General features: G+C 39.7%; 1 protein-coding gene across 1 annotated transcript in view; it reads right to left on the bottom strand.

Annotated features, from left to right (window-relative positions):
- Positions 1-1,490: 1,490 nt before the first annotated feature.
- LOC147356078 (membrane cofactor protein-like) overlaps positions 1,491-13,539 on the bottom strand; it is a 58,571-nt gene continuing 46,522 nt past the window's right edge. The window contains exons 12-14 of the mRNA XM_086345856.1: positions 5,989-6,039; positions 2,083-2,118; positions 1,491-1,580 (exon numbers count right to left, since the gene is read on the bottom strand). Of these exons, the coding sequence (XP_086201982.1) occupies positions 1,510-1,580; positions 2,083-2,118; positions 5,989-6,039 (158 nt within the window). The 3' untranslated portion in view covers positions 1,491-1,509. The remainder of the gene's footprint in view (positions 1,581-2,082; positions 2,119-5,988; positions 6,040-13,539) is intronic.

Here is a 13,539-nt window from a genome sequence, read left to right as displayed (position 1 = left end):
AGAGAGAGCAACATGGGGAGACCAGTATTTTGAGAAACTGATCCCCATTCTTTATTTTCCATGGTCTACTTTTATACACTGAGATGTTATGCAAGAGTCACGCGGGGTCAGCAGTACTGACTTTTATCAAAGTCAGGTGCTTCATACAAATGTATACAGAGGCCTTAGGGGTGTTACATCATCTTCTGGCCAGGGGGCCTGCTGACAATTTATGACCCTCTCCTTGTGACAGCGGTCAGTCAACCAGGACACTTATTTCTCCAGGGGTGATTATTCTTAAAACAGACGCCACCCAAATAAAGTTACATTCCTATAGGGTGAGGGTATAGTGGGTTTTAGTTAAGGAAAGAATTTACTTAGCCTAAGGTCTAATGTGATTTATATCAAAGGTTAATACTTATTTCTTCTATATATTCATTAATGTGTGTAAGGGCAGGGGATGTGGAGACTTAGCAACAAACATTGGCTCAACAAATGAAAAACCCTTCACCAATACAATTTCTAATTAGCCCACTATACTTATACTAATGGTTTTCTAACTTTTCTAAGGAACCTGTTTTTAGAAGGTTTAAAGCATCTCGTGCCTCTCACGGTTGGGAGGCTGTGAGCAATCACATGTGGCCGGACAAGCCTGTCAGGCAGGCTAGAAAACCTTCAGAGGAGTTTGTAGGTTAAAACACTCTTGTCACGCCCAGGAGATTTTATTAACTGGAGCTCTAAGTTAACTCCTTCTCCGAAAGAGGTGGTGGGGGACCACCCCCCATAAAGTCAGAGGTGTAGGTGAGAGCACAAGTAGTAAAGTAGGCAGGCTCTGGTTATGGGGGTAGATGCTCAAGGATTTCCAGGGTGACTCCTGAGGCTCGATCCCGCCTTTGCGTATGTCGAGCCTCCTTCCTCAGAGTGCCTCACTCTGGCCCCCAACATTAACCCACTCAGCAATTTAGTTTAACCCCATCAGTTTTACTGCTACTTAGTAAATTAAAACAACATAAGAGGGAAATCAAATAGTGTTGCTTTTAACCCCCAGTTTAGCCTGGATAAATAACAACTCTAAATGAAAAGAAATCAAACAGGGTATTTGAATTAAACACCTAAGGAGCTTCTTAAAACTACCTAAGCTATACAGACAAATGAAACATTTACCATAACAATTTCAGTGACTACAGTTTTCAAGTCTCCACAGCTAACCATTTTAAATTTAATTTTGGCTATCTGTCCAATCTAGACAGTAGGGTACATCTAGGGAGGGAAGACCCATGACTTGTTGCAGCACTTAAACCTCTAATCCCACAGAAATTTTTCTTAAAATAGCTGAAGTGACCAGCATGGTCACTCTTCTTGAGTTGATATTAACAGCAGATAAAGACATTTTTAGTGAAGAAATTCTACCCCAATGGCATACACATGCACACATTTTTTTTTTAAGTCAGCATGGAAAATACAGTACAAACAAAACTTCACAGAAGTATGTCAAGAGTGAGAAGGACCAGTAAATTAAAGAAACATGCTTTAATGTACCCTCTCTGTCCGCTCTGCGGAATATTTGTACAGGCAGGCAGTAACTATTCCAGCGGCAATAACTACAAAAAACCAGGAAACAAGGGACATGTAATTGAAAAATCACTTCCAAGTTTCAAAATCTAGCAGAAGAAATAAATGTTGGTTAGATTTCCATGGTCAGAAAATGATATTTTATTTAAGCAAGTACACATTTTTATTCTGTTTTGTCTCTTCACTTTCTGAATCCAATTCTCTGGAATCACTTACATAGTTCACAGTAAGTCAGAGAAGCCCTAGATTAATTTCAAAAATGACCCACAGCATATTTGGGGTGTAAACTCATATGGCTATGCATCTTGAAACAACATATATTATTTAGGGTTTGTTAGTAAGTGGACATATACAATATAAAAGAATATATACATACAAGATAGTATATTACATGAAAGTTTATGTTTTCCTAAACTGGTTTACTTAATTTCACAATATTAAAACTAAAGAAATGAAAAATCACTAAAAAATTAATGCACTTCTTCAGAGTGATATCTTGATTTAAGTGGTATCAAAGTTTGGAATACTTACGTACAGAAAGAATAATCACAGCAATGACTGCTGCATCTGGGAAAAACAAAAACACTTTGATGATAATTGAGCACGTAGGTGTCTCCAAATAGCTGTTGAATCTTAATGTGTAGATCCGCTATAATTACAGTGAAGAAAAAATTATCAATCTAGTTTTAGCATGACTGCAAGTGCATCCATGTCATTCTGACCACAGAACTTTTCAAAATATATTCCTTTTGAAATTCTTAACAGGACCCTTGCATTTTAACATTGTGTGCTGCAACTACCATCCTAGGTTATTCAGTAAGGTAGCGGGAACAATTAGAATTCAGTAGATTAGAAGAAAATTGTTTTAAAACATTTTACCCAATTATAGTTCAGAAATATCAATAACCTCAGATATGCAGATGACACCACCCGTATGGCAGAAAGTGAAGAGGAACTAAAAAGTCTCTTGATGAAAGTTAAAGTGGAGAGTGAAAAAGTTGGCTTAAAGCTCAACATTCAGAAAATGAAGATCATGGTATCCGGTCCCATCACTTCATGGGAAATAGATGGGGAAACAGTGGAAACAGTGTCAGACTTTATTTTTCTGGGCTCCAAAATCACTACAGATGGTGACTGCAGCCATGAAATTAAAAGACACTTACTCCTTGGAAGGAAAGTTATGACCAACCTGGATAGCATATTCAAAAGCAGAGACATTACTTTGCCAACAAAGGTTCGTCTAGTCCAGGCTATGGTTTTTCCTGTGGTCATGTATGGATGTGAGAGTTGGACTGTGAAGAAGGCTGAGTGCCGAAGAATTGATGCTTTTGAACTGTGGTGTTGGAGAAGACTCTTGAGAGTCCCTTGGACTGCAAGGAGATCCAACCAGTCCATTCTGAAGGAGATCAGCCCTGGGATTTCTTTGGAAGGAATGATGCTAAAGCTGAAACTCCAGTCCTTTGGCCACCTCATGCGAAGAGTTGACTCATTGGAAAAGACTCTGATGCTGGGAGGGATTGGGGGCAAGAGGAGAAGGGGATGACAGAGGATGAGATGACTGGATGGCATCACTGACTTGATGGACGTGAGTCTCAGTGAACTCCGAGAGTTGGTGATGGACAGGGAGGCCTGGTGTGCTTCAATTCATGGGGTCGAAAAGAGTAGGAGACAACTGAGCGACTGATCTGATCTGATCTGATCTGATTAAGTCTATTCCCTATGATTTTGTTAGGAATTTTACATACTTTTCCCCCAAAAGTGTGATTGTTTAATAAACCATAATGAAGTTCTATAAGTCTATCAAACATATGCTATTTGCCATCTTCACAAATGATAGCTTTATCTTATCATCACCCCTCTATTTCCCTGTCCCTGGAATTAAGATACAGTCCTAATTATAAGGAGATTTTCTCTAATAATGCAGATGAAACATCAGGGCACATGGATAAAAATTACACACCAAAATGTAAACATGCATTTTTAAAAAACTATCCAGAGAACAATAAATATATTACCAAATGGTAATTCTCAGAAATGTCTATCAGTAGCACCTCTGCTTCTAAACTACCATTATTTGTATTATCTAAAACTCAGACCACAAAATGTCATGTTAGGTCCTGCTCTTTTTATTCCATAAATATTATGAAGTATTAGCATCTGAAACAGAAGATATGAAGAGGTGGCAAGAATACACAGAATAACTATACAAAAAAAGATGCTAATGACCTGGAAAACTGCAGCGGTGTGATCACTCACCTAGAGCCAGACATCCTGGAGTCAAGTGGGCCTTAGGAAGTATCACTACAAACAAAGCTAGTGGAGGTGATGAAATTCCAGTTAAGCTATTTCAAATCCTACAAGATGCTGTGAAAGTGCTGCACTCACTATGCCAGCAAATTTGGAAAACTCAACAGCGGCCACAAGACTGGAAAAGGTCAGTTTTCATTCCAGTCTCAAAGAAAGGCAATGCCAAAGAATGCTCAAACTACCACACAATTGTCCTCATTTCACATGCTAGCAAAGTAATGCGCACAATCCTTCAAGTCAGGTTTCAACAGTATGTGAACCGAGAACTTCCAGATGTACAAGCTGGATTTAGAGAAAGGCAGAGGAACCAGAGATCAAATTGCCAACATCCATTAGATCATAGAAAAAGTATAGGAAAAATCATCTACTTCTGCTTCACTGACTACTCTCAAGCCTTTGACTGTGCGGATCACAACAAATCATGGAAAATTCTTCAAGAGATGGGAACACCAGACCACCTTACCTGCCTCCTGCAAAATCTGTATGCAGGTTAAGAAGCAATGATTAGAACCAGACATGAAACAATGGACTGGTTCAGAATTGGGAAAGCAGTACGTCAAGGCTGTATCTTGTCACCCTGCTTATGTAACTTACATGCAGAGGACATCATGTGAAATGCCAGGCTGGATGAGGCAGAAGCTGGAATCAAGATTGTGGGGAGAAATATCAATAACCTAAGATATGCAGATGACACCATCCTATGGCAGAAAGCTAAGGGGAACTAAACAGCCTTTTGATGAAGGTGAAAGAGGAAAGTGAAGAAAGCTGGCTTAAAACTCAATATTCAGAGGATGAAGATCATGGCATCTGTTCCCATCACTTCATGGCAAATAGATGGGGAAACAATGGAAACAGTGACAGGTTTTTTTTTCTTTGGCTCCAGAATCGCTGTGGACAGTGACCGCATCCATGAAGTTAAAGACGCTTGCTCTTTAGAAGTAAAACAATGACAAACGTAGACAGCTTATTAAAAAGCAGAGACATTACTTTGCCTACCAAGGTCCGTCTAGTCAAAGCTATGGTTTTTCCAGTAGTCATGCATGGATGTAAGAGCTGGACAATAAAAAAGGCTGAGTGCCTAAGTTTGATGCCTTCAAACTATGGTGTTGAAGACTCTTGAGAGTCCCTTAGAGAGCAAGGAGTTCCAACCAGTCAATCCCAAAGGAAACCAACACTGATTATACATTGGAAGGACTGATGCTGAAGCTGAAGTTCCGATACTTTGGCCACCTGATGAAAAGAGCCAACTCCTTGGAAAAGACCCTGGAGCTGGGAAAGGTTGAAGGCAGGAAGAGAACGGGACGACAGAGGATGAGACACTTGGATAGCATCACTGACTCAATGGACGTGAGTCTGAGCAAACTCTGGGAGTTGGTGATGGACAGGGAAGCCTGCGTGCTGCAGTCCAGGGGGTCGCAAAAAGTCAAACACGACTGAGTGACTGAACAGCAGCAAGAGTAGCCTTTGAAGACAGCCCTGCAGAGTGGCAGTGGCAGTCTGGCCACAGTTTTCAGAGGGGAAAATGTAACAAGCCTCAACTGCAGTTTATAAAAAGATTAACCTGACTAAACTAGTCTAACGTAAAGAAAAATAATAGCTATTTCTCTTCATTTTCTTATCAAGAAATATTTATATTTCATTTAACTGTCACCACTATAATTCACCAAGCTCTTAAACATATATTGTTTAAGAATTATGTGAGTTATGTGAGAAAAGATATAGTGGGCAACTCCTGCCTGTTGTAGAAAAAGTATTTCACTTGTCCATGAGGCTTGTGTATACAACATAGCAACAGAAAGAAAATCTATCTACAAATCTCCATCACAAAATAACTCTATCAAATGGCAAGCAATACATTTTAATGTACACATGACCATAGCATTTAAGAAAGTTACATCATCCCATTGGAAATCCTAAATTGGGACACATCTTGAAAACTGTGTTATCTACATGTCTACACATAATGCTACTTACATTGGTCACGGGATTTGCACTATTAAAATAATAATGTATGTCAATAACCACCAATATGTGACACGATGTTTCTTCTCTAATTACAGATCATTGAAATAGTTTCATGTAGAACACTAGGGTTTCACAATGCAAGGTTATTTATAACCAAAATAATACCGAAGTCCTCAAAATATTCAGGCTCTAAGTCAACAGTTGGAGAGACATATGCTGAAAAAAGAAGAAAAAATTGGTATAAGAAAAAGGGTAGAAGAAGAAAATTATAAAGGTTAAAAGATCTATAAATTTAAGGGGTTTGATTTGTTTCTAAATTAAATCCCTAATTTCATTTTCCCCTGCATGAATTATATTAATGCTTCTCTTTAAAGCTAGTGTTATAAAATCATAAATTTATATTCAATGTCAAAGCATTCTTCTTCCTATCCATCAACATTTCCTAGGATAATATTATGTGGTACAGAAAGCAAATTTATCATTACTATAATGCCAAAATTAGCTATGAATTTAATGTGATTTCACTTAAAATTAAAAGATGTAAGATGGCTTAAATATCATTTAAAAGTTTATCTGCAATAGAATGAAATTCAACACAATAAAGACCATTTATGAAAAACCTGTAGCTAACAACGTACTCAATAGTGCTTTTGTGCTCACTCAGTCGTGTCTGACTCTTTGAGACCCCGCAGACTGTTGCCCGCCAGGCTCCTCTGTTCATGGAATTTCCCAGGAAAGAATACTGGAGTGGGTTGCCATTTCCTACTCCAGGGGATCTTCCCAACCCAGGGATTAAACCTGTGTCTCCTGCATTCTTTGCCTGTGAGCCATCTGGGAAGACCCATACTCAGTAGTAAAAGATTGATTTTTTTCCCTTAAGTCACAATACAGGATGCCCACGTTTGCCATTTCTATCAATATAAAATGATATTTTAATTTCTTTTTCTTGCCTAATCAGAGCAATTAGGCAAGAAAAAGCAATAAAAAGCATCCAAACTGGGGAAGAAGAAATAAGATGATCTTGTTCCACATTAAATAATCTTTTAAGTGGAAAACTCTAAAGATTATACATACATACAAATGCACAAATACACACAAACCTATTAGAAAAATTAATTCAACAAAGCTGGAAGCTACAAAATCAACAAATAAAAATCAGTTGCATTTCTATACACTACCAATGGACAATCTAAAAGTGAAAGTGTGAGTCACTTAGTCGTTCCCAACTTTTTGCGACCCCATGGACTACACAGCCCATGGAATTCTCTAGGCCAGAATACTGAAGTGGGTAGCTTTTCCCTTCTCCAGGGGATCTTCCCAACCAAGGGATCGAACCCAGGTCTCCTACATTGCAGGCAGATTCTTTGCCAGCTGAGCTACAACAATCAAAAATAAAATTAAAAAAAAACCCAATAAAGTAGCATCAAGACGGATAAAATACAAGAGGGATAAAAGTAACCTAAGAGGTGAAAGACTTGCACACTGAACTACAAAGCATTGCTTAAAGAAATTGAAGAAGACATAAAAATATGAACGCAAATCCTGCATTCATGGATTGGAAGACAATATTCTAAACATGTTAATACCATACAAACCAATATACAGATTAAATGCAACCCTTTGACCATACTGAAAATGCGTTTTTCATAAAGAGACAAATTAAACCTGTAATTTATATGGAATCTCAAGGGGGTAGAATAGACAAGAAAATCTCCCGATAAGGAAATGCAAAGTTGAAAAGACTCACTTTTTCTAGTTTCAGAATTTACTTAAAAAACTACAATAATCAAAACAAACTGTATAATCACAGAGGAAAAACACACGGACCAATACAACAGAATGCAGAGCCCAGACACAGCAGGATATATTGTACAGCACAGGGAAATATGGCTATTATTTTGGAATAACTTTAAATGGAGTATGAGCTTTAAAAATAAAAAAATCACTATGTTGTACACCTGAAAATAATATAATACTGTAAAATAGCTATATTTCAATTGAAAAAAAAAAAAAACAGAGACCCCAGAAATAAACTTTCACTTTTATGGTCAAATGACAGCTCACAAGGGTACTAAGGAAATTTGATGGTGAAAGGACAGTCTTTTAAAAATGAATCTTGGGAAACTGGATGTGTGCTAGTTGCTCAGTTGTGTCCGACTCTGCAGTCCCATGGACTACAGCCCACCAGGCTCCTCTGTCCTTGGGATTCTCCAGTCAAGAACACTGGAGTGTGTTGCCATTCCCTTCTCAGGGGATCTTCATGACACAGGGATCGAGCCCAGGTCTCCCGCATTGCAGGCGGATTCTTTACCAGCTGTGCCACCAGGGAAGCCTGATTTCAGTACTGACCACCTGGTGATGTCCATGTGTAGAATCCTCTCTTGTGTTGTTGGAAGAGGGTGTTTGCTATGAGCAGTGTGTTCTCTTGACCAAACTCTGTTAGCCTTTGCCTTGCTTCATTTTGTACTCCAAGGCTAAACTTGCCTTTTACTCCTGGTATCTTTTGGCTTCCTACTTTTGCATTCCAATCAAGGACACCTGTGTTTTTTTGTTTTTTGGTTTTTTTTTTTGGTGTTGGTTCTAGAAGGTCTTATTGGTCTTCAAAGAATTGTTCAGCTTCTTCAGCATTAGTGGTTGGGGCATAGACTTGGATTACCATGATGTTGAATGGTTTGCCTTGGAAACAAACGGAGATCATCCTGTCATTTTTTATTAAAGAGATTAGATCTGGTATATAGAGTTCTGAAGAGGTACGGAAGGAGGTTCCAAACATTGCACAGGAGGTGGTGACCAAAACCATCCCAAAGCAAAAGAAATGCAAGAAGGCAAAGTCATTGTCTGAGGAGGCTTTACAAATAGTTGAGAAAAGAAGAGAAGCAAAAGACAAAGGAGAAATGGAAAGATACACCCATCTGAATGCAGAGTTCCAGAGAATAGCAAGGAGAGATAAGAAAGTTTTCATAAGTAAACAATGCAAAGAAATAGAGGAAGGCAATAGAATAAAAAGACTCGTCACACTGTTTATTTAATTTCTATGCAGAGTACATCATGAGAAATGTCTGGCTGGATGAATCACAAGCTGTAATCAAGATTTCTGGGAGAAATATCAACACCTTCAGATGTGCAGATGATGCCACTCTAATGGCAGAAAGTGAAGAGGAACTAAAGAGCCTCTTGATAAGTGTGAAAGAGGAGAGTGGAAAAGCTGGTTTAAAACTCAACATTCAAAAAACTAAGATCAAGGCGTCTGGTCTCATCTCTTCATGGCAGATAGATGGGAAAGCAGTGGAAGCTTTTATTCTCTTGGGCTCCGAAGTCAGTGCAGATAGTGCTTGCAGCCCTGGGATTAAAAATGCTTGCTCCTTGGAAGGAAAGGTATGACAAACCTAGGCAGTGTATTAAAAAGCAGAGATATCACTTTGCCAACAAAGGTCTGTATAGTCAGAACTTTGCCGGTAGCCCTGTATGCATGTGAGAGTTGACCACAAAGGTCATGAAGTGAAAGTTGAAGGTGTTAGTCTCCAGCAGGCAGATTCTTTACAGTCTGAGCCAACAGAGAAGCTCCCCAAAAGGTTGAGCACCTATGAGTTGATGCTTTTGAATTGTGGTAAGACTCTTGAGCATCCCTTAGATTGCAAGGAGAGCAGACCAGTCAGTCCTAAAGGAAACAAACCCTGAATATTTGCTGGAAGGACTGATGTTGAAGATGAAGCTCCAATCCTTTGGCCACCTGATGTGAAGAGCTGACTCACTGGGAAAGACCCTGATGCTGGGAAAGACCGAGGGCAGGAGGAGAAGTGGGCAACAGAGGAGGAGACAGTTGGATAGCACCACCGACTCAACGGACATGAATTTGAGCAAGCTCCAGGAGACGGTGAAGGACTGGGAAGCCTCGCATCCTGCTGTCCATGGGGCTGCAAAGAGTCAGGCACGACTTAGCAACTGAACAACAAATGGATGAAAATGACCTGAAAACTAGCATAAATGATCTTTACAATGAAAGATATAAAGAAGGAACCAATGTGAGACAGGAAAGAGGACCAGAGGCATAGTATAAACAGTAACTGTGACTCTGGGGAGCTGACCCACAAACTTGGCGACCATTACAATTGCAGAAGCTCTCCCCACAGAAGGAGGGGTCTGAGTTTCACATGGGATTCCCCAGCCTGGGGGTCCTGCACTGGGACAAGCACCCCTCACCCCAGAATGTTGGCTTTGAAGGCCAGCATGGCATACTTTTGGGAGGTCCAGGGAGTTTTAGGAAATAGAGACTCCACTCTGAAGGGTGCAAATAAAATGTCATATACTCTTGAGACCCAGGGCCAAAGCAGCAACTTGCAAAGATCTCAGCTTAGATCTACTTGCTGATCTTGGAGAGGCATAGGACAGCGAGGACTCACTCTGGGGACCAGAGGCTGGCAGTAGCCACTGTTAGGAACTCATACCACAAAGACTCTGGTGCTGACAAGCATCATTTTGAAATTCTCACTCTATCTTATTAGCACCAAGACTGTGATATGACCCTTCCCCCCAGGAAGGTGGGCACAATGGTCTCAAAACTGCAGACTGAGCAGTTTTTGGAGTGGTAACACAACACCACCCACAAGCAGGGAAGTGTCATCTTGTATCCTCCGGGACCCATCCTTGCCCTCCAGATGGTCCAGGACCTGACCCAGTACGCTGCAGTCAGACCTTAGTCCCTGGCTTTCCTCAGCAGTGGGCCAGCACGAGTCCTGGAACCCCATGGGCAGCAGCCCCACCAACTGCAGCCTGATACCAGCTCCAGCAACTCTCAGCCCCTCAGCCAGCTTCCCAAAGGTCAGACCCCATCCAGCAGCAGGACAGCAACAGCTCCAGGACACCCTGACACTATAGTCAGCTACGTCAGGATATGACCAGCTCACCAGGACCCTCCAGGCCACAGCCCTATGGACCAGAAGGCTGACACCTGCTCTGAGGCCAACAGCCTGTTTCCCCAGCTCTACCAATGAGTCAGCCAGTACTAGCCCTGCTACAGTAAAATCATCTATATCCGCCATAAATAGTTAAAAGATGAGCAAAACAAAAATATGATGGGACAAACATTAAACATGATGGGATGGAGTAAAAATTCAGCGTTGTTAGAATTAGTTCGAAATTAAGAGTTTAGCAACTAAAATAACCATATGTTGGATATTTTTAAATCTCATGAGAATCATGAAACAAAACTCTATCATAGATACACCCATAGGAAAGAGTAAGGAACCCAATATAACACTAAATATAGTCATCAGAGCACAAGTGAAGAGAGGAAAAGAAGAAAGGAACAAAAATGAACCACGAACTTAAGAGCTAAAATTACAAAACTCTTAGAGAACACGGAGGACAGCTTCAGGATGTGGGGTCTGGCAGTGATTTCTCGGAAGTGACACCAAAAGCCCAGACACACCGGGTTTCATCGAAACCAAACACTGATGTTTAAAAAGGGACACTGTCATCAGAGAGAGAGCAGTCCACAGAATGGGAGGGAACAACTGCATTATATATCTGATAAGGGACTAACCTTCAACATATATTATGAGCTTTTAAAAATTGAAAAAAGATCCATTTCAAAATTGGGCAAAGGACTTGAACAGACATTTCTCCAGAGAAGATACAGAAAAGACCAACAATATGCACATGAAGAGATAATCAATCACTAAGAATTGTAGAAATGCAAAGAAAACCAGTGAGATACTGCTTCTCATATATTGGTATGGATTGTATAAAAAAAAACAGGAAATAACAAGTGCTGGCAAAAAGATGGAGAAATCAGAACTTTTATGCATCACTGGAGGGAACATAAAATAGTCAGCTGCTGTGGAAGACTTTATGGCTGTTCCTCAAAAAAAATAAACATAAGACTACTATATAACCCAGCAATTTATTCCTAGGTACATAACCACCAAATTAAAAATAGGGACTCAGATACTTGAATGCCGATGTTCAGAGCAGCGTTATTCAGAATATCCAACAGGTGGGAACAAACCAAGATTTCAACAAATGAAAGAATTAAGGAAATGTGGTTTATATAATGGAATATTATAAAGTTACAAAAGTAATACAGTTCTGATACATGTTACAAGGTGGATGAACCTTGAAAACATTATGTGAAGTGAAATAAACCAGAAGTGATTCCAACTCTGTGAGGCACCTCGAACAGTGAAACTCATAGACACAGGCAATGCTTAGCAGGGCTAGAGGAAGGAGAAGGGAGTTACTGTTTCATAGGCATAATGTTTCATTTTGAGATGATGAAAAGCATTTGGAGATAGATGGTAGTAATGGCTGCACAAAAATGTGAATATACTTAATGCCACTGAAATGTACAATTAAACTAGTTAAAAATGTCAGTAAAATAAAACAGAAGTTTGTCTAGAAAAATTAACACAGAGAGTAGCCTGGGCATCTGAAAAGGAAATGTACTGCCAGATATTAAACGTATCATTGTGCTGTAATCAAAACATCGATTTGGTGCTGGGGCAGGAATGGGCAGAATTCAAGGGAACAGAAAGACCAGATCACACATGAATTTAACGTGTGATAAAAACTGGCACTTTCACAGCTGGAAAGGAGATGACTTACTCAACAAATGGTGCGCTTCTTATTGGTGTCGGGACCAGCCCAACAACGAACTGACCTGAGCGAGTGGTGCCGCAGAAGAATAAGGAAAAATAAGACTCAGACATAAAGTGGGGATCAGGGGGCTGATGCCCTTCGCAGGCAAAAGCCCAGATCCTAATCCTCGCATGCCTTTTATTTTTAACTTCTACTTCCTTCTGCAGATATGCTCTAGAGATATCTGTTCTTTACAATCTCAGATCCCAGATAAAGATAAACAATGCACAGTCCTCAGTGTCAAACCTTCAGGCCTTTGATGACTTTGTTTAGCTAGTGACGCCCTTTCTCAGCAACTCCCTCAAGGCTCTGGTTACGGGAACAGTCACTATGGTTTTCCATCTCTCTCATCAGTACTTCAACATCTTGTTTTCAACATGTCTTTCCACAATGTACTTTTTACTGCTCCCAGCCCTTCATCTGGGAGTGATGAGAAAATCATTTTTATTTTTCAAAGAGGCCCTGTTAATTATAGTACAGGCCTGTGCACAGCATATTCCCTACAACTGGATGAAGGTCGGTGGAATGAGGAGGAGCGCGATCTCATTTCCCAGGGCATAAAGAATGTGAGATGAATCAGTGATCTAATGCAACCACACAGTTACATTGTGGAAAATTTATAAAATTTAGCATGGAGAAGATCTGAAACTTTTTTTAAGAGAGACACAACACTCATAGTCATTAGGGAAAACATCAATGCATCCAACTTCCTATTAATGTAAAAATTCTGCACTCATAAATTACCACTGAGATAATAGTTGAGTGAAATATGGTACATGTTAAAATCATCATTTAAAAAGATGGGAATAAATCTAACTACAGCTCCAGTTCAAATGGAAAAAGTGCAAATTTCAGAAAAATATGAACAGCATAATGACATTTTTGGATAAAAAAGAAAAAAATGCTAAAATATGTATAGAAATAAGAATGCTGATGTGTAGAAATAGATTAAAAAGACACCCTAAACTCTAAAGATATTAGCTTAGATAATAGATCAGAGAAAGAGGTGGAGAACTAATCTTTTACTCTGTATGCTTTTGCAACGTTTGCAATTAGCTCAGATGGTAAAGAATCCGCCTG

The sequence above is a fragment of the Bos grunniens genome, chromosome 16 (assembly GCF_055505025.1).
Source record: "Bos grunniens cultivar Pamir isolate PY7600 chromosome 16, Bosgru_T2T1.0, whole genome shotgun sequence".
Classification (NCBI taxonomy): Eukaryota; Metazoa; Chordata; class Mammalia; order Artiodactyla; family Bovidae; genus Bos; species Bos grunniens.
This window is presented reverse-complemented; position numbering and strand designations above follow the sequence as displayed.